This window comes from Protopterus annectens, chromosome 3.part0 (assembly GCF_019279795.1).
Source record: "Protopterus annectens isolate FY-2018-M chromosome 3.part0, PAN1.0, whole genome shotgun sequence".
In the NCBI taxonomy this organism is placed as follows: Eukaryota; Metazoa; Chordata; order Ceratodontiformes; family Protopteridae; genus Protopterus; species Protopterus annectens.
Genome location: NC_056731.1, coordinates 1135977252 through 1136002736, shown reverse-complemented (window position 1 = coordinate 1136002736; position 25485 = coordinate 1135977252). Strand labels below are relative to the sequence as shown.

The following is a 25485-nucleotide window of genomic DNA, read 5'->3' as shown; positions in this document are numbered from 1 at the left end:
GTTTCATATCCATTAAATTAAATCATTTAATAAATTTTCATGTATTTAGTGTTTCAGATAACCTAGAAAAAATGGAGCAGGACAGTGACTGGGTTTTTCAACAGTGTTCATCACCTGTATTTGGAACAACGTCTGATATCAAGAGCTGTGAAGAGTTAGAAAAGAACAGATCTCCTGTCTTTGGAGAAGGAGTGAGAGCCAATCTCAGGATTGCACCCATAGTCAGTTCTACAAGTAGTAAGCATCACAAATTGAAGGACCAACCACAAGAAGTGTCCCTCATTTCCCCAGTACACATTGAGACTGGACAAAGTTCAGCTTGTGAGCAGAGAATTGTGAAAACAAACACAAATGAATTGTATAACTGTGGCACAAATGCTGCTTGCAGAACTTCAGATGAGATGCCAGCTGACAAAGACAATTTTCCAACTAATTTGGGGAAACCTTCTGAAGTAAAAGTGAAGAAAATGAAACAGATGTATTCAGGGGAAGAAAATGATCTGAGCACCAAATGTGAAAACACAATGTTCAATAAGGAAAATTATACTCCTTTGAAAATGAGCGTTCATTCAACTGAGAATGGAGATTGTTCATTAGATAAGCCCCTAGACTTATCAGATAGATTGTCTGATAGTCGTAATCAAGACAAAAACCACGGAAAAGAATCTAAAAACAAACTTAGGCAGGCAACCTTATTTGACTCTTTAAAGGCAAACACAAAAATTTCCAGTTCATTACATAAACAAAAGGCTTACAATGGTGGTTGTGCTTCAAGTAAAGATACACAGGATGATCCGTATCTTCAGGAGGCAGTTCGCAGATCACTAAATGAGAGCTTTCAAGACCGAAGTAAAGAAATGCTGAAGGAGGACGTGACTGCCTTCAGAGTCCCGCAGCCCATCAGTAGCTTTGATACTAATAAGCTATTTGATGATGTAAAGGTATGTACACTATTTTCCCTTTAATGTTCAGAAAATATGTCTATGTAAGAGAAAGATTGGGTTTTCTGGCTGTTTTAAAGTCAAATGCCAAATAATTTGTTACTTTGTTAAGATACATAGATAATATATAGTTATTTCTTGGAGAATGTACTGAAACATGGCTTGCTTTGAAAGATTACCAGTATCCTCAACATTCTTACGTATTGCAGGCTCTTGGATTATGTCTTAGTGAATCTCCCTTAAACCACAGAAAGTCATTGGGCCTCCCTGTACAAAAAAGCAGCATAAGCTGCTGTATACAGAAGACCTTCCTGCCTCAGTGTGTGTCATACACACAGAACTAAAACAGCCATGGTCTGGTTTTATCCTTTTTACTGTTGATCTGCAGATGACATTAGCCTATTAAAACAATACAGGATAGTTGCATTTTAAATTCAGCATGTTTTCAGACATTTTTTGCACCTTCCTCTTAAACAATGCTGGCCTCACCATCTCTGAAGCAGTGATTTAAGAACAACTGACAGGTGCATTTTTTTTCTTTATATCAAATATTTCATAAAAAGTGGTCATGTTCCGCTGACATCCTTAGATAGACACTGACCACAGTTTGGAAAGCTGTAAACCATGTGCTAACATTATTGCTGTATGAAACCCTTTCATTTCTCATTCTTTGTGTTTCACTTGTCTACTCTAATGTTTCATGTCTCCTTTATACCATTTCTTCTAGTATTTAACTGGCCTGAGCTTTTAGCAATGATTGGAACTAACCCTGCTGTTAAAGCATATGGTTGCAAGAAACCCTCTCATAACTCACTGCATCTCCCTAGATTTTTCATAGCCATGTTAGTAAACACATCTTGCCTCCTTAGCTCTGTGATTTTTTTCAATTTTTTTTTCCTTAAAAAGAATATGTTAAGTTGTCAATCTCGCCTTCATTCTTGCTTGATGGGTTCGGAGCCGATCCTCGGCTCCGACTCGGCACTTGCTAAGCTCGAGAGTCACTTTTACCAGCTCGAGGCAGCCCCATATCCCATGATGTAAGGCGGTAAGTACCCAGATCTCGTTTGCCGCTTCGCTGATGAGGTCCTCCTTTTACCAGCTCCTGGTAAGTGATTTGCTACTTTGCTATTTTAGCCCCTTTTAACAAAAAAACCCTTAATTGTTAGTTATATATTAGTTTTAAACCTTTTCTGACAGAAAATTCTCTGTCTCTTCTTACTTTTTTAGTCAGACTTTCCCATCCCATCCCCCCCCCCTGTTAGGGTGTGTGTGTGTGTTTACTAGTTATACCTTTTGGTATATTTAATTTAATTTCTTTGACTGGTGTGTGTGTCTGTGTGTTTTTACACCATGTCTAAAGAAAGGGTCTCAGGCTTTAAGAAGTGTGACTCGTGCTGTCAGAAAATGTCTCTGACAGACGGTCACACTTCTTGCCTGTACTGTCTGGGGCCTCTTCACCTGCAGGACTCCTGTGCTATATGTCATTCTTTCAGCCAGAGAGTCCTGCAGGAAAGAAATAAGTTGATTTTGAGGGGCATTCTTAAGCCGGAGGGCTCTCCGGCTAAGTCGGCTCCATCCAAGACATCTAAGTCTTCCAAGGCCCAGGCTTCTGTGTCCAAGCCTGCGGCCTCGGCTCCGACTCATTCAGAGTCGAGATCGGCTCCGGCTGGAGCCGATTCTAGGTTAACTAAACCTTCGGCACCGATGGCTATCGGTGCCGATTCTGGTTCGACCACTTCGGTGTCGGCTCCAATCGGTTCCGACCACCATGTGGCTCAGGCATCGGGGTCGGCTCCGATCGGCTCCGACACCGTTACTTTTGTGGCTGTATCGGCTCCGGCTGGAGCCGATGCATCAGCTACCTGTCGGCTCCGATAAGTTGTCGGCTCCGACAGGTTCAATAGTATCATCGGTTCCGATGGCTCCTTCGAGGAAGAGGTCTAGGTCTCCTTCCTTGGAGCCGATACTTCGGCTCGGCTTCACCTCTCTCTCGGAACGGAGCCATCGGAGCCGATCTTCAAGGTCATCCAGGCTTTCTGACCATGATTTAGAGAGTGGTCAGCAGATTACTTAAGTCACAGGCACTGGCCCAAATGTTACATAGTCCGTCTCAACAGACGGCTATTGGTCCACACCCCATTGCTGTTCCTCCTTCAACTCTACCCCAGAGCTTGGAGTTGGAGTCTTCAGGAATGGTTACTGCTACGGCTGAGGGACAGATACCCCCTTCTGTTCCTTCAGCCTCTACTCTTATCTCCTCTTCGAGACCTTCCTTAGAGGGATTCGGTGGCTGGGCTTCCATGGTCTCCTCCGAGGGGGTGAGTGGCATCGGACCCTTGTCCGAACCCGCTCTTCCCCTTTGAGCCTCGGCCTTGGTGAGCTCTGCTCCGACATCTGCCTCGGAGACTTCCCTTTCGGTGGTCCCTGGAGTTCCTAGCTCTTCGGAACGGGTTCTCTCGGACCTTCCTGGGAGGGGAGCATTCGAGGTGATGAAGAGTGTGCTGGCCATGGGTATCAGTCAGCAGTCTGTTCCCTTAGCTCCTCCCTCTATAGTGCCTGTTGACATCTCTGCCACTTCTCTTGCTACAGGACCCAGAGATCCTCCGCCTCAGGTTTCCCCATTGGGAATATCCCCCTCTTCCGAGGATTCTCCTGATGTTTCGGGAGATCCTCCTAGGAAGAGGACCTGTAAGAGGAAACATGTAGACTCCCCCGAGTCTATCACTTCAGATACTGACTTAGATGAGTCAGAGGGATCCCCAAGATCCCCTCTGAGGATGTCTCCTTCTCAGACATCCTAGAACTCCTTAGACAGAGGGGAAACTGGCCCACCAATAGTCCCTCTGAGGATGAGTCAGTATACCTAGAGGCGTTTGGATCTCGGCCCTCCACCTCCTGGGTGTCTCCGCCTTTCGACCCCCTTATGCAGGTTATTGCCCGAAAGGCGTGGGCTGCTCCTGACTCTGTAGAGCCAGTCCCTAGGAGGCCTTCAAAATTTATTACTGCCCGTGTGATAAGCAATTCCTCACTAAGGGTGTCCCGCTGATGCCATGGTGGTGGCTGCTGCCACCAAGAAGGAACTTGCAGATCCTTCCGTGCCGTCCATCCTCCTAATAAGGACTCTAGGACCATGGATAGGTACGGTAAGCGGATGTTTTCCTCAGCGACCTTTGCTATGTGTTCGCTGAATTACCTATGTCACTTCACCAGACTCCAAAGGGATATCCTTAAGGAGCTAGGTGATGTTGTACAGGATCCTACAGCTGCAGGGGCTCAGGAAAAAATTGCTTCGCAGCTAGGAACCCTTAATTCCATTGCAAACTCCTCCATGCGGCTAATATCATATTCTGCTGATGGAGCGAGTAGGGCCGCAGGTACAGGTGTGGCTCTTAGACGCCAAGCCTGGATGCGGCTATGTGACTTTGCAGATCCCTTTAAGGCGTCCTTCACAAATTCTCCCTTTGATGGGTCAGCTTTGTTTGGCCCTCAAGTGAAGGAAACTTTGACCAGGTGTGAGCAGGACGGCAAGACTCTTTCTGCCGTAGGAGTCCGTTTTTCCACCCCTTCTAGACCTTACCCCAAAGGACAGAAAGGTGGCAAAATGTGGTTCCGTAAATCCCAAGGAGTCACGCCGGATTCACGTGGTCAGTTTACCCCTAGAGGCAGAGGGGTAACAACAACAGACGCTCTAGAGGCAGAGGGGTCCAAAACCAGGGAAACAGAGAGCCTCTCTGACAAGCCCTTTCAGCATCCCTGAGATGTTGCCCGGCTGTCCCTCCTTGGAGGCAGTCGGGGGAAGATTATCACTGTACCCAGAAGCCTGGCACTCCCTCACTCAAGACAGATGGGTACAGTCGATCATATCCAAGGGTTACATAATTCCTTTCGAGGAAAGTCCTTTCTACCCCTCAAATTCCCTTCCAGATGTACCACCCGGTCTAAGGGAAATTGCAGAGTTAGAAGTCTCAAAACTACTGCAAAAGAGCCATTCAGCCAGTTACAACAGACCATTCAGAGCCGGAATCTACTCAAGGTTCTTTTTGGTCCCCAAAAGACGGGAGACTGGAGACCAATATTGGATCTCAGCAGACTCAACAAGTCTGTGAGGAAGACAAGATTCCGAATGGTCACTCTTCAGTCAATTCTGCCCTTCTTACAGAAGGACAACTGGATGTGCTCAATAGATCTTCAGGATGCGTACTATCACATCAAAATTCACAGACGCTCCAGGAGATTTCTCCGCTTTCGGCTGGGGTCCAGTCATTTCCAGTTCAGAGCCCTGCCCTTTGGTCTCACTACAGCCCCCAGAGTGTTCACCAAATGCATGGCAGTGGTCACGGCTCACCTGAGACGTCAAGGATTCCAGGTGTTTCCGTATCTCGACGACTGGCTCCTTTCAGCCACCACCAGGCATCAGCTTATTCAAGCCAGGGATTACACAATAAAGCTTTGTACTCTTTTGGGCATCTCGATAAACTTCGAAAAGTCATCCTTATCGCCCTGCCAGTCTATTACTTTCATAGGCGCAAACTTAAACACTGTTCGGATGTCAGCTACCCTTACAGAATAAAGAGTTTCAGACAGTCAAAGTCATGTCAGGATCATTCTAGCCAACAAGAAAGTACAGGCCAGAATGGTTCTAAAGGTATTAGGCCTCATGGCTGCGGCCATTACTCTTCTTCCCCTGGCTCGCTTCTACATGCGCCTTCTTCAGTGGATGCTGTTCACACAGTGGTCGTACCAACAACTTCCAATGCGTCACCAGATTCTGGTGACACAGACGTGCAAAGATCATCTTGCTTGGTGGATCACATCTCCCCAGGTTCACCAAGGCAGACACTTTGTACCCCCATCCCCGTTAGCCACTGTCACCACGGATGCCTCCTTGATCGGGTGGGGGGGTCATTATCAGGGCAGGATGGTTCATGGGACGTGGCAGCCGTTCGAGTACCACCTGCACATAAATGTCCTGGAGATGAGAGCAGTGCTTTTAACGTTGCAAGCCCTCAACGACTTTCTTCCCGTAGGGACAATTGCAGTCCACACAGACAACATGTCTGTAGTTTGGTATATCAACAAACAGGGCGGAACCAAGTCCTACCCCTTGTGTCGAGAAGCGCTCAGACTGTGGCAATGGGCAATCTCCTCTCATCGGTTTCTGGTAGCAACGCATATCCCTGGGAAAACCAACATTGTAGCGGACAGATTGAGCAGAGCTATTCTCATGCCTCACGAGTGGTCTCTCAAGCAATCTATAGCGGAAGAGATTTTTCTGGAATGGGGTCGTCCATGTTGCGATCTTTTTGCTACTCCCCAAAACAGCAAATGCCCAGACTTCTTCTCTCTCTTCCCTCTTCCAGGCCATCCCCCCAGAGACGCTCTGACCCAGGATTGGCCCCAGGGACTTCTTTATGCCTTTCCTCCATTTCCTCTGATCCCTCAAGTTATCCAGAAAGCAACCGTTTTGAGAGCCAAATTGATTCTCATTGCTCCTTACTGGCCTCGACAAGTTTGGTTCCCGTTCCTCCATCGTCACCTTTTGGTGCAGCCGTGGCATCTGGACCCAGTGCCAGATCTTCTGATTCACCAATCCGGTCAGCTGCACCGGTCTATCCCTTCTCTCAACCTCACAGCATGGTTGCTCCACCTCCTTCCTTAGCCAGGCTTCCTTTGATCTCTAACCCTGTTAGAGACATCATAGTAGCTTCTTTAAAATCCTCTACCAGGAGGATTTATGCAAGCAAATGGAAACGTTTCTCTTATTGGGCTAATGCCAAGAATATTGATCCTTTCACTGCCCCTGTTCAGGCAGTCCTGGACTTCTTAGCAGAGATTTTTCATGCAGGCTCCTCTTCTTCCACAGTCAGAGTTCAATTGGCTGCTATCTCGAACTTTCATGTCGGGATCGCAGATCACAATATCATGTCCCATAGGCTTTGTAAAGCCTTCTTGAAAGGAATTTTCCTGCTAAAGCCTCCAATCAGGAATCCTCCTCCTCAATGGGATCTAAATTTAGTGCTGACATCCTTGATTCTTCCCCCCTTCGAGCCAGCTGTTTCCTGCTCTCTAAAATTTCTTTCTTGGAAAACTTTATTCCTAGTAGCTATTACATCGGCCAGGAGGGTGTCTGAACTTCAAGCTCTTTCGGTTCGACCCCTCTACTTGGTCTTTCACAAGGACAGAGTATCATTGAGAACTAATCCGACCTTTTTGCCTAAGGTCGCCTCAAAGGCTAATTTGAATCAATCCATTGAACTTCTGTATTTTTTCCAAACTATTCAAACAGATCGGAACAAAAATTACATTATCTTGATGTCCACCGCCAACTCAGATATTATTTGGACAGAACTAAACAATTCAGGAAATCCGATCAACTCTTTGTTTCCTATGCAGATAACAGGAAAGGCCTTCCTGTTTCTAAAGTGACCTTATCTAGATGGCTGTCTTCTGTCATCTCTGAAATTTATCTGCTCAGGGGAAAACAGCTGTGCTCAAAACCTAAAGCACATTCAACTAGGAGCTTAGCTACTTCTACAGCCTTTCAAGCTAGACTTCCTTTAGACACTATTTGTGCAGCGGCCACTTGGGCCACTCCTCATACTTTTGTTTCCCATTACAAATTGGACTTGGCCTCCAGGGACAGAGCCAGTTTTGGCTCTACAGTCCTCAAGAGTCTGTTCCATTGAGCCACTCAGGATAGAGGTGCTAGGGACGCGGTCCCATCAAGCAAGAATGAAAGCGAGATTGACAACTTAACATTAAGAAGTTATGTACCTACCATAACGTTCCATGTTAGTTGTCTTCTCGCCTTCTTTCTTGCGACCCTCCCTCCTTCCCCCAGGCCTGGACAGACCTTTCTACAAGAGATTGTTATGCTGAAGACCATTCAGAACTGGTCCTTCCTGTAGGTTTTCTTTCTTTCTTTCTTCCTTTGGGAAGTATTTATGCTTGGTGCTATTGCCCTTTGTCATCAAACGAGATCTGGGTGCTTACCGCCTTGCATCATGGGATATGGGGCTGCCTCGAGCTGGTAAAAGTGACTCTCGAGCTTAGCAAGTGCCGAGTCGGAGCCGAGGATCGGCTCCGAACCCATCAAGCAAGAAAGAAGGCGAGAGAAGACAACTAACATGGAACGTTATGGTAGGTACATAACTTCTTATTATCTAACATTGGGACCTTCGTTGGTGGCCAGTGGTTAGGGTTATTCTTTCTTCCTTGAGGGGTGCACATACTATATGCAGTTGCATGCCATGATGTCATGCACCAGTAGAGAATGCCTAGTGCGTAGGTCTATCACTTCATTTCTGTCACTTGCACAGACTGGATCTTGAATCTCAGTCTTAACATAAATGGATGAAACGTTTCCATGTTCAATGCCCTAAAGCAGTGACACCTTCAAAGTGCCCATATCACAGACAGCAAATGTGTCAACACCCAGCACCAGTATTGCCTGTACTGCTAGTGAGGGAATCATGACCTGATATACTGTCATAAGAAACTGCATCTCAGTCTGGTCACCTGTAGATGTTATATGAATTGACTCTAACATACCTCACTGGCAGGAGGGCAGGCGCAGTTAAAATTCCTCACACTGACATTGATGAGAGAGTTCCACATACAGTTCTGTGTCTCTGCTGCAGTGATGTAAAAAGGACAGAGAAATTAAGGGTTGGCTTCAATCAAGTCCTGTGTCAAGTAAGTCTATTTTACATTACTGCCTACTGTACCATACCATTTGTGTTGAGTTTGTCTTTAACTACCAAGGGGTAAGCTTTTCACTGGTTTTCTCTTTACATGGATGGATGACAAAGGGCCAATGGAAGGATTACTCCAGCACCCACCTTGGGGAGTGCATCATTGGCTGCTTGTTTGAACATATTCATGAGCAGCCCAAACTCTGGGAGTAGCCTCCATAGAAACCAAGCTACCATTTAGGTTCTAGTATTCAGAATCATGGCCTCTTCTTCACAAGTGTGCCATGAGCCTAGCTTGGAACAAAAACTCAGGTTGAATAGGTCTGTCATGTTTTTCCTGTACCACGGCTTCTAGTCATTTGATGTGTTTCTCTTCAGTCTTATGTTTGAAGTCATTTCGGACTTCGCCATGCAAGTGCTAAATTGCAGCTGTAATAAACATGTCCTGATGACAGCACTTGAGCCCAATGTAGACATTTCATTCCATACTGCTAACTGATAAGTTTCTGTCATCTGATACCATTTGAACACCTATCACATGCTTGGACCCCTTAAACATCAGCTGTGGGTCAGCCTTTTTCCCTGCAGTAGTGACTCCTCCCCAGCTCCCTGTGAGGAATGTAAAGACCCAACAAGCTATTTTTTTTCCCTTAGGCAGGTAAAGACAATGTATCTGTCCTCCTCCCCATACAACTTTCCCCACCCGAATTACCCCTTACTTTGGAGAAATATTTAGGCTAATGAAGTCCCCTATGAACTGGCTTTTGACTGCCATTCGTTCTTTCTGGAGAAGTGTTGCCTTTATGAGCGAGCCATCAAAGATGCCATCCATTCAGCCTGGAAACACCAGTGCTCTGCCCTTGTGACATACCAAGAAAGCAGATTTTCTGTGTAAGTCAGTGACTAAGTAGATCAAGATCTTTATCAGGCAGCCTTGTGCTAACTCCTGCATCATCCCCTCAGTTCAGTACCTGATCTGCAAACTACAGTATTTTGCCACTTTGCTGTCAGACAAAAAGTTTAAATCTTTGGTTAGGGCAGGCAAGATAGTATTGTGCTTTGCCACACTGGTGCTTTGACTGTAATGTTTCAGTGTTTGCAGATTTACTATGTATTGATCATTCTTGATGTCAGACTTCCGTCAGTGCACCAAGAAATTGTAGACAGTCCACCCCAATGTCCAAATGGCACCTCCTTTTCCTTTATCTGAACTAGTTACAGTTTCTTATGGTGTATATTTCACTGGCATGGTATGGAGCTTTATATCGGCTGATGTGCATTTTAAGTGAGGTGGTCTTACTTGGAGAAGGAGCTTTGCATTAACCACTTGGAGCTATGGACATTTATTATCACTGGGGTAAACACTAATTCCAGGGCTGCACCTAATCTGGTGTGGTAACCAGTCCTTCACATTATTTCTGCACAAGCAAGGGGACGTTTGAGTGCACATCCTGTGCAGAAAGATGGCGTATGTGTTTGTGGGCCATAGAGAGAGATGTCTCTCTCACACAGCATTTTTCATTCAAAGCAGGATGAGCTTTCCAGTAGACTTGTTTTCATGAGGCACTCCCCCAGTCCTCTGCATAAGTTACAGATTCATGAACCTTGTCTTCCGGGGGGGATTTCAGTGTGTGACCTATTTGCCAGATATGAGAATGCAAGTCTTCCCTTTTCTGCTGGTATATCAGGGCAAGGGAAAACTCATGGTGGACTCCATTCTATATTTTGTGTGAGGAAGATTCTGTCTCTTTTTGATTCCATGACTCACCACAAATTCAGAGAGGTAAAACCAGAATTTAACCTTTTCAACATGATGGCTGATAGTAATGTGGTTTTGGAGTCTCAGGTTCCTGACAATACTGGTGGCACTCTCAGGTCTCACAAATGGTGTTCCTCACTACTGGGAAAACAACTGGCTCCACCTCAAAGCTTGGTCATTGCTGTGTATCTTTGGTCCTCTGGAAACTTCCTGCTAGAATGTCAGGTGTGACTGAAACTGCCAGGAAGCCTTCCACCTTGCTAGTTTATTCTACCAAGTGAAAAAGGCTTACTGTATTTTGAAGTGGTACTGTGCTGCACCCCAGTAATACAATTTGCAGGTGATATTAACTTGTCTCAGGCACTTATCTGATTTGGACATCAATTATTTCTCTTTATAGAATTATATCAATGATAACTAAATATAACTGATGATCTGATGTCAATTTTCATTCATTCCTCAACTAATGGGATTGGATCCAATCCTTGGATCCAACTTGGCCGTTTTACTAGCTCGTAACCACCAACAAACTCTTGAGCTCCTTTCCTACCCACAATGCACTACTCCCTAACATCCCTCAGATCTTGTTTGCCGCTTTAGTGTTTAGACATGGCCACCTTCAACTCATGAGTTTTCAATGAGAGATAAGTTACTATTTTTCATACTTTTTCTAAAAACTTCTACAAACAACTATTTCTTTAATATTTTATCTTCGATTTTTTTTATCTTAAGTCATTTTTTTCCTTTCTCTCATACACTTTCAGTGTAAAACCTTTCTACGATTGTTGATAGACCTAACTCCTTCCCTTTACCCATTTTAAACTCCTTCCCTTTACCCATTTTACTCATAGTGTAATCTCTGAAATTAGCATTGTTGGCATTTTCTCATTAGTTACAGTTTTTTTTCTTGTAGTTCTTAAATAACATTGCTGGCATTTTTCCTTTTCCTTGCTACCTGTTAAAAAAGGTTTACTTTACCTCTTCTCTCTTAACTACAAAACTGTCTGAGAAAGATCCAGCAGGTTTTAAAAAATGTAACAAGTGTGGGTACAAGTTGTCTTTCTCTGATGCCCACAATCTTTGTGTGTATTGTTTAGGACCAGAACACTTGCATCAAGACTGCAGTATTTGTCATGGGTTCACCCCCCGAACTTCAGCAGACATTAGCTGATTTTAAAAGGATTACTGCCAACTTCTGTTTCTGAAGCCATTGTTGGGATTCAGTCCCCCAAACCTAGATCTAAAGACCTGTCAAAAAGGTCTAGACCCTCAGATTCTCCAGCCTCTACTTCTTCTGAACCAAGAAGATAGAAAGAAAAACTGGATCCAAAGCTATGTCCAATCTAACCATCCTCGGATCAGGCCAAAATATATTTCAGATCCTACATCTTCGGATCTGACCAAACATATTTTGGATCCTACATTCTCGGATTTGAAGCCTTTACCAAGGACTACCTATTCGTCAAGCCTGGATCCGGTTCCTTCCAGGGTGCCCTCTCCGTTTTAAGAGATATACTCAAAATTGCCATCCCTAGTATCCTCTCTTTCCTCCTGGAGTCTTACAGAAGCAGATGTAGAGAGGCTGAAGAGGAAATTTTTCACGGAGCAAATTCAGAAGAGAGTTCTTACGGTTCCCACTCCTTTGGGTCAGGAAGTCCATCCGTCTACCACTCCACTGATTACAAGTCCTTCTCTAATTCAACCTGTGGTTTTAAAGCCCTCAGATCCGAGCGTTCTGGGTCTGTCTAGTTTGGATCCAAAGAGAACTTCGTCTTCGGATCTGACTATTGCTCTAAATGCACCTGCTCGTATATTCTCAGAGCGGGATGACTTTCATAGCCGAAGCTTCCCTGTCTGATCCGAGAGGATGGGGTTGACTTTGAGGTTTTCAGAGCTGTCTTTTTCTGTCGGAGCTTCGGCACTGGACACCTCTGCTCCGACTTCGCCTTGGGTGGATTGCTATTGGGGTGGAGGGAGGTGATGAGCCAGAAACTCGTTTTCTCAGCTCTGTTGGCTTCTATCTCCCTGGAGCAGTCTGCCTTTGAGGTAGTGAAGAGTGGTCTGTGCTCCAGTAGGTCTGATTGGTCTTTCTTCCGGATCCACCTTCTGCTTGTCAGATGACTTTGCACCTTGATCTTCAACATTCTACCCCACAGGGACAGCCAGCCCAAAGCTTCCAGTCTACCCAGCAGGGTATTTTGATGTCTTCTGATATTTCTCTCCCCCCCCAGGAAGTACCTAGGAAGAGAAAGTGCAAAAGGAGGCACCTGGACTCTCCTCAGAAGTTAGCCACTGAGGATACTGATTTCGATGAAGAGGAGGGGTCCCCAGAATCACCACCAATGAAGTCTTATTTGGAGACATTTTTGAGATCCTAAAATAAAAAAAGTGGCTGATCTTCCCAAGGCCCTTCTCCTGAGGATTCAGTATTTATAGAAGTATTTGGTACTGATTAGCCTAGGAACTTATTGATTTATTCTCAGAGTGGGACTGGAAGGAACCTGGTACAATTGAACCAATCCCTAAGAGACCAGACAGGTTTCTGGCTCCACCAGTATTCTAGGAATATTGAAATAAAGGGGTTCCAGTAGATGCCATGGTTGTGGCGGCTACGAAAAAGGAACTCGCTGAACTGAGTTCCACTGTCCATCCTCCTAATAGAGAGTCAAGGGCAATAGTCAGATTTGAGAAGCTTGTTTATGCTTCAGCAACATTTACACTTAGATTGCTGAACTATTTAGCACATTTTATTAGGCTACAAAGCAATCTGATTAAAGAGTTATCCAAATCTCTTTCTGGAACCAAAACTGCTGAGGCTGAATCTTCTGTAGTCTCTCAGTTGGCTACCCTACAGGCTATATCTAATTCATCCATGAGGCTTAAATCGTATGCTGCAGATGGCACCTCAAGGTCTGTGGGTTCAGGTATTTCCATCAGGAGGCATGTCTGGATGCACCGGTGTGAATTTGAGGAGCCCATCAAGTCATTGTCAGTGCTCCCTTTGACGGCACTTCTTTATTTGGCCCCATGGTAAAGGATACACTATCCAAGTGTGAGAAAGATGGAAAGACCCCTCTGCAGTGGGCATGTGTTTTTCAACCCCTCACAGGACCTTCTACAGGAATCAAAGGTGAGGTTGAAAAATGTGGTTTAGAAAATCTCAGGATCCTTTCCAGAACACATGTGGAGTTAGTTCCCCCCAGAGGGAGGGGGTTGTCATAATGGAAGATGACGCCCTCGTGGCAGAGGACACCTGCAAAACGGGGTATAGAGATTCTTTTTCAGACAAACCCTTTCAGTGCTCTTGAATGGAGGCCTGATTGCCTACCTCTGAAGGCAGTCGGGGGTCACTTATCTCTGTACCTGTGAGCCTAAGTGTAACAAAAGTCAGTTGGGTACAGAGAATTATTTCCAGAGGTTATATAATTACCTTTTCCCTACTCCCTCCATTATCCTGAAAAAAATCACGATGTTCCACCCAAACAGAGGAAAGCAGCAGCACTAGAAATCCAAAAGCTTCTATAAGAAAGAGTCATCCAAGAGGTCGCGCCAGACCAGATAGAATCCAGAACTTACTCAAGATTCTTTTTAGTGCCAAAGATAACAGGGGACTGGAGATGAGTTTTGGATCTCGGTGTATTGAACAAATCAGTTTGAAACACAAAGTTCCGGATGGTCATGGTTCAGTCCATTCTGCCCTTTTTGGGCAAAGACAACTGGATGTGCTTGATAGATCTTCAGGATGCATGCTGTCACATAAAGATGTACAGATGATGCAGAAGCCACTTGCACTTATGGCTGGGAGCCAGTCACTGTCAGTTCAGAGCACTGCCCTTTGGTCTCACCTCATCCCCCCAGGGTGTTCATCAAATGTATGGCAGTGGTTCCAGCTCACTTAAGACTGGAAGGATTCCAGGTGTTTCCATAGTTAGACGACTAGTTCTTTACCACTGCAACCAGGCATCAACTGATAGAAGCTTGGGATCAGGTGTTACAGACCTGTTCCCATCTGGAAATACCCATAAATTACAACAAGTCTCATATGCAACCAACCCAGACTTTAGAATTCACAGGAACAGTGTTCTGCACAGTATCTATAGTAGCGTCTCTTCCTCTTTCGAGAGTGCAAACAGGACAGCGGTTAGGAAAATAATTTGAGTACCAGAATTTCAGCCTTATTGATTCTTCAAACCTTGGGTTCAGTGTCAGTGGCAATAATTATAGTCCCTTTGGCAAGATACCACATGAGAATTCTTTAAAGGATGCTAGCAACACAATGATCGATGTTTTCTCAGTCCATGTCTACAAAGATAAGAATAACCCAGGTATGCAAACAATACTTTCTCGGTGGATACAGTCAGAACAGCTGTTACAAGGTCATCCTTTCATCCTCCCTCAACCCAAGGCCATAGTGACCAAGGATGCTTCCCAGATTTTGGGGGGGGGGGGTACTTCAGGGAAAACAGTCCTAGGCACTTGGTCCCTGTAGAGGCCAACCTGCATATCAGTGTTCTGGAGATGAGAATGCTGCTCTTAACATTACAAGCATTCTAGGACTCTCTTCCTCTTGGGACAGTTGCACTTCAGACCGACATGTTAGCAGTCTGGTACATCAGCAAGCAAGGGGGAGCAGAGCTTATCCCCTGTGTTGAGAAGCCCTCAGAGTGTGGCAATGGGCGATATCTTCCAACTGCTTTCTAAAAGCAATGCATATTCTGGGGAAGTTCAGCATGATAGCAGACAAACTGAGCAGATCCATCTTATTACCACGAGAGGTCTTTCAACAACAAAATGGAGGAAATTATTTTTAGTCGGTGGAGCCAGCCTTCCTGCGATCTTTTTGTATCTCCCTAAACAACAAGTGCATCAGCTTATTTGCCCTGATCCCCCCACTGTGGGAATCACCAAGGGATGCTCTGCTCCAGAATTGCCCCCTCCCGCTCTTCTCTATGCTTATTCTGCAACTCCCCTAACTCCCAAATCCCTTCAGAAAGCAGCCCGGTTGAAGAGCAAAATCTTCCTCATTGCACCTTACTGGCCTTGGCAGGTTTGGTTCCCCTTTCTTTGGCCTCATCTACTATACCCGCCTTGGATTCTTTATCCAATTCCAGACCTTCTATCTTACCTGATAGGCATGGTTCACCCAGATATCTCAAATCTCAAACTAATAGCGTGGTATCTCCAATTTCTTTAATAGCCAGGCAACCAATGCTTTCTTCCCCTGTTCGTTCCATACTTGTATTTTCCCATAAGCCTTCTACTAGGAAACTCTACAGGAGTAAACAGAGAAGGTTTGTTTACTGAGCAGAACAGAATCAGATAGACCTCTTGTCAGCTCCAATTAATTGTTCTAGAAGTTTTAGTGAGTGTGTTTAATGAGGGTGCTAGTTCATCAGCTATTAAAGTTCAACTCAGCAATTTCTAACTTTCATGTGGGGTTGCAGAATTTTTCCCTGGCCTCTTCTAAACTGTGTAAAGTATTTTTGAAAGGTACTGTTCTGGTAAAGACCCCATGCCACCATGGGATTTAAATTTTGTACTGCAAACCTTAATAGACTCTCCCTTTGAACCTGCTGATAAATTTGATCTTAAGTTTTTGACATGGAATAATGTCTTTTTAGTAGCAATTATTTCTGCTAGAAGAATTTTAGAACTTCAAACAATGTCTTCTAAGCCCCCATAATTGATTTTTCATAAGGATAGGGTCACATTGCGTACTAATGCTTTGTTCCTAAGATGGTGTCAGAATCCAACATTAACCAATCCATTACCTTGCTAGCATTTTTCCCACAATATTCAAATAAAGAAGAATATATGCTGCACTTACTGAATGTTCATAGACAGTTACATTTCTACCTAGACAGAACAAAAGAGATTAGAAAGACGGATCAGTTATTTGTTTCCTTTGCACATAATAAATTTGGTGAATCAGTTACAAAGGTATCTCTAGCTAGATGGCTGACAAATTGCATCTCTTTTATCTGTAACAAATTGAATCTCCCCTAACCAAAACCATTAAAGGCTCTTTCAACCAGATCTGTGGCAACTTCTGCTGTATTCCAGTCTAGAGCTTCTGTGGACAAAATATGTACAGTTGCATCTTGGTCAAACCCTTATACCTTTATCACCCATTACAAAATAGATTTAGTCTCGAGGGGGGAAGAGCAGCCTTTGCCTCAGCCGTACTTAGGAATATCGTTCCTCAGAGTTTACCCAGGAATTTAGGTAGCTGGGGACTCTTTCCCATTAGTTGAGGAATGAATGAAAATTGACATCATATAAAGAAGTTATGCACCCACCATAATGCTCCATCTGTGCTGTCCATTTTCATTCTTCCTCAATTCCCCACCCACCATCCCCCTCCATATTTAATAACTGACTTCTGTAGGAATGAGATACTTCAGGACACTTATGTCCTTTGTATTGAACTCCAGTTATGGTATTTCTTTTATAGGCTTCCTGTCAAGCTGCAAACAAGATCTGAGGGATGGTAGGGGTGGTGCATTATGGTTAGGAAAAGAGTCAGATCCGAGGATTAGATCCAATCCCATTAGTTGAGGATGAATGAAAATGGACAGCACAGATGGAAAGTTATGGTAAGTACATAACTTTTTTTTCTCACTTTTTAATTTATCAAAATGTTGTAGATTTCTAATAGTGTCTATTGAAGTATGTTCAGGAAGTTTATGTATTGCTATTTATTTAATTCTGAAGTAAATTCGTGAAGTTTGTTTTATGTACGTCTGTGTAATTATTTCTCACCAGATGTCTACTGAAAAAGAGCTTGTCTGTCCAGTTAGACTTTCCCAGTAAACAAATGGGAAGAAAGAAAGAAAATTCATGCATCAGCTGTTTCTCCCCATGTTGACCTTTTAGATGGTAGGGGATCTTGGAGCTTCATGCCTTTTTTATATAGAAAAGCTAATCAGGCCTTTTGCAAGGATCAGATGTCCCACAATATCAACACACATTTATTTCTAAAACCTGTTTCTGTATTGGCCTTGAACCAATCTGTTTATCACTCTGTTTTCCTTGCTGGGATAGAAACTGTAGAAAAGAGCACTTCACACCCTAGATGTAATGTCAGCTCCAGTGTTAACTGAAGCAAGTGCCTGAGTTTAGGAAGACTGAGTAACTGTTTATCTCATTTGCTTCAGGAAAGGAGGGGCTGTCTGTCTCCAGCTAAACTATTTCAAAGTGGACTGTCAGCTATATTATCTTTTTGCCATGGGGTTGCTTACCATCTGCTGGAAACCATTGCAGTCAAAAGCCACATGACTAGAAGACTGGATGACCTAAGTCTGATAAGCCAATTCAGGTGCTGGAGGAGATGGCTGGGAGTGAAGGTGAGAATAGGAGTGTGAAGATCAGGTTAAAAGAAAAGGGATGTGCAAAAATGGTCTTCTATCAGGCTGTGCACTAGGCCTGCTAAGCAGTATATTCCATTATACTTGGGTGAGTACATGAAAACACACACACACATACACACGCACACACACACACACGCGCACACACACACATCAACAGAGTGTGCTCTGTCCATCCAAAAGATGGATGGAGAAAATAAGGCATACAAAACGTCTTCAGTGAAGCACTGAATTTGCTGCCACTCTGTAGCTCCCTGACCTGGCCACAGCTCTTCCTTTTGTTGGCCAGTAGTGTTGGGGGGGGGGGGGCAGCTGTTTGTTTATTGAACAAAGGGTATTTCATTAGGAAGGGAGGTGTTCAGAGCATTACTGAGGACAAACATTAGTGGCATGACTGTTTCCAGTGCTTCATTGCTTCAAACATATTTCCATTATAGACATGTGCAATGGCCACTTTGTTCGTCAGTTCACATCTTCAGCAGGCATTACTGGGTGAGCTACAGCTTCAGGAGTCAGGCCTCCTTTGGCTCATAAGTTCATAGGTAAGAGGGAGAGAAAGAGATATGGTAAAGATATAGGTTCATAGGTAAGTACTACGCTACCTGCCCTTGAGGGACATTTTAAGCCTAGTCAGTTTCCTTTTTTGTGCTTGAAATAACCTACCCCATTTGGTTATAGACTAACCTTACCCATCCCGTGGTCAATAGTTACATATTACCCCTAATGTAATAACTGGGACCATACCATAAATAATCTGATGGTACTCATGTATGGGATAAATCAGGGGGCAGTCTTGGGGTAAATTTTCTTTTTCCTATCCGTAGATCCAAATTGTGCTTTAATATGGACAGGGATGAACTTTGATTTGTATGTCTGGGGTATCTGTTCCAGAGCAGTGGTATCCTCTGCAAGATATACCTTTCCCTCCAAACCATTCTGTTGATGTTGCAGAAGACGTTTAGATCGCTAGACCAAGTATTTCTGATAGCATTTGGCCTGCCGATGTGTAGACCATCAGTATTTGGTCAGCGGATGCTTTTATGCCAGACACAGGTCACCTCTTAGCAGTCTGTAGGATATCAACTGTAGTGACAATGCTTTGAGCCGGTCCCTGTAGGACATGTTGTTTAGGCCTTGTATCCTTTTAGTAAGGTGTTTCTGTGGGTGTTCCAGTTGTTGCACATGTCTGGATAGATGCCAAAGAGAGCCATTATATTCAATAATTGGCTTAATGAGGACTGAGTAAAGGGGGAATGACATTACCCAATCCCTTTGTTTATAAGCTGTGCAATATAGAAGGACTTTACAACAACGGACACATGTTGGTCAAAAGTTAGGAATTGTCCACAGAAGTTCCCAAATCCTGAACAACTGAGTCAACTGTTAGGGATTGTATTGTAAATGTGGTAGTTTCATGGGATGACTTCCCAAAGGATACAGTAATGCATTTTTTTGAAATTTAGTTTCAGTCCATGATTTTGGCAACAGTTATTTATTTAGGACAAACCTTCCTTCAGGATGGCCAAGTCCTCTGGGGATTCAATGACTGCTCCTAGCTTGCAGTCATCTGTAGACTTAGTTAGCCAGAACTATTTATTGTCTTTTACTTCAGAAAGCTAGATGCCAAACAGAAGAGGTCCCAGCACAAAACCCTGAGGGACTCCACTGGTGACTCAGTGGACATAACTTCCCTGTTTATTTCCTGCATCCTATCCATGAGCCAATTGCCAATCTACCGGGTAACATAGGTCTTTATTCCCAGTTTATTTAGCTTTTCTACCTTGCTTGAGCGGGGAATTGTGCCATAAGCTTTGGCCAGGTCGAGGTGTGCAGTATGTACTATTTTGCCCGCATCCATTGCTTTGGTGACCTTTTCAAAAAAATCCACCAGACTGAGTAAGCATGACCTGTCCTTGATGAATACAAACTGAGATGAGTCCAGTATTTGGAGATTCTGTATGTCCTGGTTGATTAGTTCCATGCTAATTCTTTCCATGACTTTGCATATGAGGCTGGTCAGGGAATCACTGTAGTTGTTCTTTATTTGTGTGGAGGCTGAGACTGAGCAATGTTGTTAGGGGTGTGGCTAAATCATGCTTCATGCTATTTAAGATGCATCCAGGGATATCGCTAGGATGAATCAGTGCAGTATTTTTAGCTTTTATTACAGTTTTAGGATTTGGTCTTGTGTGATAGCTGGAGGTGAGACAGTTTTAGGCATATTTTGAAGGATAGATAGAGGGGAGAATAGGGTCTCTCAGTACTTCTGTTGCATTCAGCATTCAGTCTTCTTGGGTACACATCTCCCATCAATTAAAGAGACTCTGATTAACCCCAAATAAAGTTCAGCTGACGTAGTAGGATTTTACTGACATTTACTCAGTCGCCTGCTACATCAAAAACCATGGTTTGCAGAAAGCTTACAAAGCATCAAAGGGATCTCATTGTTGAAAGGTATCAGTCAGGAGAAGGGTGCTGAAAAGTTCCACAGCATTGGATATACCATTGAACATAGTGAAGACAGTCATCAAAAAGTGGAGAAAATATGGGACAACAGTGATGTTGCAAAGAACTGGATGTCCCACAAAAATTGATGAAAAGACAAGACAAGACAAAAAAACTGGTCAGGGAGGCTGCCAAGAGGCCTACAATAACACTGAAGGAGCTGCAGGAATTTCTGGCAAGTACTGGTTGTGTACTACATGACAACAATCTCCCGTATTCTCCATATGTCTGGGCTACAGGGTAGGGTTGCAAGACAGAAGCCTTTTCTTACACAGAAAACCAATCAGGCCCGGCTAAAATTTGCAAAACAATACATCAAGTCTCCCAAAAGCATGTGGGAAAATGTGTTATGGTCTGATGAGACCAAGGTTGAACTTTTTGGCCACAATTCCAAAAGGTATGTTTGGCGCAAAAAACAACTCTTCGCGTCACCAAAAGAACACCATCCCCACAATGAACCATGGTGTTGGCATAACATTCTTTGGGGTTGCTTTTCTTCAGCTGAAACTGGGACTTTAGCGAAGGTAGAAGGACAGTTCCTAACACCAGTCACTTTTGGCCCAAAACCTTCAGGCATCTGGTAGAAAGCTGAAGATGAAGAGGGATTTCACCTTTTAACACGACATGACTGCAAGCATATATCCAGACCAACAAAAGAATGGCTACACCAGAAGAAAATTAAAGTTTTGGAATAGCCCAACCAGAGCCCAGATCTAAATCCAATAGAAAATTTGTGGGGTGACCTGTAGAGGGCTGTGCAGAAAAGATGCTCTCTCAATCTGACAGATTTGGAGAGCTTTTGTAAGGAAGAGTGGGCAAATGTTGCCAAGTCAAGATGTGCCATGCTGATAGACTCCTACCCAAGAAGACTGAGTGCTGTAATTAAATCAAAAGGTACTTCAACAAAGTATTAGTTTAAGGGTGTGCACACTTATGCAGAGGTTAGTGTACAATTTTTATTTTTTATATTTTTTCCCTTAACAGATTTGTTGTTTTTCAGTTGAATTGTACAGGTTGTAGGTCACATTAAAGGTGGGAAAAGGTTTGAAATGATTTATTGTAGTCTCATTTTTTTTATATCACAAAAACCTGGCATTTTAACAAGGGTGTGTAAACTTTTTATATCCACTGTGTGTGTGTGTGTGTGTGTGTGTGTGTGTGTGTGTGTGTGTGTGTGTGTGTGTGTGTGTGTGTGTGTGTGTGTGTATATATATATATATATATATATATATATATATATATATATATACATACACACACACACACATACATATGAGACTTATGCCCCTTCCTGTTGCTTGTAAATCTTCTTGTAGTATTCCTTGAATCTTTCCCTGATCAGCTTGTCCTCGTCTAAATATTCTCAAAGTCTTTCCCTTATTTTGTGTACCTCTGTCTCTCTCTCTCTCTCTCTCTCTCTCCCCCTGCTTCTTGTATTTCTTTGGCTGTTTGTTTCCCCATGCACCTCCCCCACTATCCACTCGTAGTCCCTCCAATACCATAGTTGAATTTCTTGCTCTGTAATAATTTTATTTTTCGGTTTCATTTTTATTGTTTTTTTCCCTCTGGTCTGTAGTGCTTTCATTCTACTTTCATTTTTACAGCGTCCTTCTGTACCACATCTATCTCCTCAGTTACACATCCTGTTTTCCTTCTCCACTGACAGTGATCTTGATCCCATTCCACCAGTGTTACTCCATTTTGTCCCTGTCTTTCATATTGTCCTGTATTGACTCCTTTATTAATCCTAGCAGTGTTTCCTTGTCCTCTGTGTCCTTCCATTTGTAGCTAACTCACCTCTACCCTCTTCTTATTGTTTTCTGTACCTGTACACTTACCTTAAGTCTCACTGTTGCATTATCTGATATGTGTCTTTGCTGCATTTGGATTTCTTCCATTATTTCCTTTAGTCCACTGAAGAAATCTTGAGGCACACCATGTGAGTGAAGGAGACTTTTATTCAAGAACAACACAGAACACCAAAATAAAATACAACATGGGTGCTTTCACGTTGCACAGAACGCTTCTTCAGACTTGATTATTCCACATAAAACTATCCATTTAAATATAAAACCAATTGACAATTCAGCCAATGAAACATATCAATTAGCTAATGATTGTTCCTGATATTCATTGTATACCTTTTTTTAATTCAATATATATATATGTATTTCAATGCGCCCTTTGTATATAAACATGTATAATTTTAAACATATATTAACTAGTAAATAATAAAACCTCATAAACATCATAAAAACATACAAAACAATGTCTACAACTGGTATATATATATATATATATATATATATATATATATATATATATATATATATATATATACACACACACACACACACACACACACACACACACACACACACACTGAAATTAATTGCATTTTAACTCAGTGTCACTAGATGGCAGCATAACATCAATGAGACAGGGAGAGAAACACGGTATGTAGACCTATGACTGGCTTCAAACCATAGTAACCTATAATAACTCTCTGTAGTCCCTACCCAACCTGTATGGAAACAATCTAAATCCACATTAAAAACATCTACATACAAATAATCTACATATATAAAAATAGAAAAAAGATGTATAGAAAAAACATATATATATGTATGCATACAAAAATGTGTGTATGGTCACAAAATCAAGCTAATAGATCCTATGTTTACTATTTATTTAGAATGTATGAAAAACATGTATATATGTCTAATAAATATATATTTAAAAACTTGTATGTATAAACTTCACTAAAACTCTGTAAAAATATGGTCAAACATGAATAAGTATTCATCAAATATGTATGTACACTTGTACTGTAATCAGTGTGTGAATGGTCTCTCTAAAAGAAAAGGTTTTAAACTAACTTTTTCATTCAACCCATTCTCCTTATCTGCTTGAAATTTCAGGATCCACTTACTCTCCTCCTTCTCAGTGTGATTCCTGATGTTACCTAGTCTGGCATTACTAACTATAAGTTCTGTTGCTAAAAAACAAACTTGTGAGTTAAGTCACGATTAATGGTGTTTTGCTAGGGCGTTCCATTCATCCTCTCTATGAATGGCATATAGATGTTCCCTAACTGTTTCACGTATTGTTCTATTAGGTTTGCCAATATAAAAAGAGTTACATTTTTGACATTGAGCTAGGTACACCAGGTCTCATGATTTACAATCAGCATAATGTTTGAAGCTATACAGTTTACCAGTATCTGGATGCTTGAATGTATTGGCATTTGTCATAAATGAACACTAATTACAACCTCTGCAGGCAAATGTGCCTTGCCTTTCAGATCTCACTCTTTTTGTTGTAAACATATCATAGCATAACATCTTTTTCAGAGATTTGGTGTTCCTGTATGAGTAACTAGGTTGAGTCCCCACTATGTCTAGAATGGTCTGATCTACGGTCAATATATTCCAGTGTTTCCTTATATCTTTTATCCTCTTATTATTACCAGTGTATGGGATGGTGAGTCTATTACTCCATATAGGTATGTTCCTGCTCTGTTCATGATGTCTTTCTTGGTGAAAGAAGGGTCTACCCCTCCCTTGTCTCTATGAGGCTATACTATCTAGTGCATCTATACTTTCTGTAGCCTTGTAGCCCCTTTCCTGGAACTCCTTTTTCAGTGTATCAAGTGTCACTTTGAAAGTTGAGTCCTTGACTTTTCACTATATTTTGGTATATATGTATATATGAGGGGGATGCATACTATTTCTATGCAAGTGGGTATTATTTCTGCAACTCTTCCTAAATAATTGTGTCTGGACACCATTCAACTCTTCACTGACTAAAACATCTAAAAACTCTATCTCATCTCTAGACCAACTAGCTGTAAATGTAAGAAAATTAGTGGTCCCATTGATATAGTCTACAAATTCTTTTAATGTTTCAACACTCCCCTCCCACACTAAAAAAACATCGTCCACAAAGCGTTTATAATATCTGATGTTATCACCGAACAATACATTGTTTATTACATATATGTGTTCCCAATACGCCATAACTATGTTGGCGTAGGAGTTGGCGCAAGGTGTCCCCATTGACACTCCATTAACTTGTAAATAATACTTGTTAACATATGTAAAAACGTTTCTATTCAGAATAATTTCGATTAACATCATAACTCTCATTATTAACTCCCTTGGCACACCTTTATTTATCAAAAGTAACCTAACATATTCCATTCCTGTATTGTTGGGGATGGCCGTGAACAATGATGTTACATCTAATGTCACTAAATAACATGTTGACATGTTGTACTCTGTCGAGACATAGCTTGAAAGAGTTTCAAGGAAGTGTTGTGTGTCTCTTATAATAGTACTAATCTGTTCAACTACTGGTCTCAATTGTTTTTCAACATAAATAGACATTGTTTCTGTGAGCCAGCCTTTACTCGCCACAGTGGGTCTCATGGGCGGATTTCTTGCATCTTTGTGTACTTCTGGTAACCCCCTAAAAGTAGGGACGTTTGGTGTTTCTATCAGAAAATGTTTATATAGGTCATTATCTGTTATACTAGACATTAACAGGTCGTTTAGCTTACTATGTACCTCACGAATCATTTTATTTAACTGATAATTAGTCAACTGCTAAGTCACAACATCATTTAACATTTCAGTCATTTTCATGTCATAATAGTCACCGTCTAGAATGACTATGGCACCGCCTTTATCGGCAGGCCTAATAGTTAAATCTAAATTATTTTGTAAATCTTTCAGTGCTTTCAATTCTATGCTACTCATGTTAAAAAAATCATTTCTAACATAATCTGCATTAACTTCAAACACTTCAAGCAGTACTTTTTCACATGCCTTTTCAAAGGCTTCTTATAATGGATTCATAAGTGGTACAAATGTGGATGGTTTCCTATAACTATTTGCTGTATTATAGTTACTGTTACCAAACATAAGTCTAAGGCCAATATTCCTAACAAATAATTTAATATCAATTAGCAAATCAGTAATATTCACTGATTTAGAGGGAATAAATGAAAGTCCCTTGTTCAACAATGACATTTCTGCATTTTTCAAAACATGTTTGGATATATTTATTATCAAGTCCGGCTTACAGGTTTCAACACCTTCTTTTGGAACTCCAAACGCTCTTCCGAGGACTTGCGCTTCCTCATCCTGTTCGAGGGTGTCCATGTTTGCTTCTGCATTACTCGGATGGGTAAAGGAAAAGGATGTGAAATGTTCATA

General features: G+C 42.4%; 1 protein-coding gene across 3 annotated transcripts in view; it reads left to right on the top strand.

Moving 5' to 3' along the window:
- RBBP8 (RB binding protein 8, endonuclease) overlaps positions 1–25485 on the top strand; it is a 2682217-nt gene that overhangs the window by 1803164 nt on the left and 853568 nt on the right. For all 3 annotated transcript variants that reach the window (XM_044065365.1, XM_044065366.1, XM_044065368.1), the window contains one exon: positions 50–941. In XM_044065365.1, coding sequence (XP_043921300.1) covers positions 50–941 — 892 coding nt within the window. The remainder of the gene's footprint in view (positions 1–49; positions 942–25485) is intronic.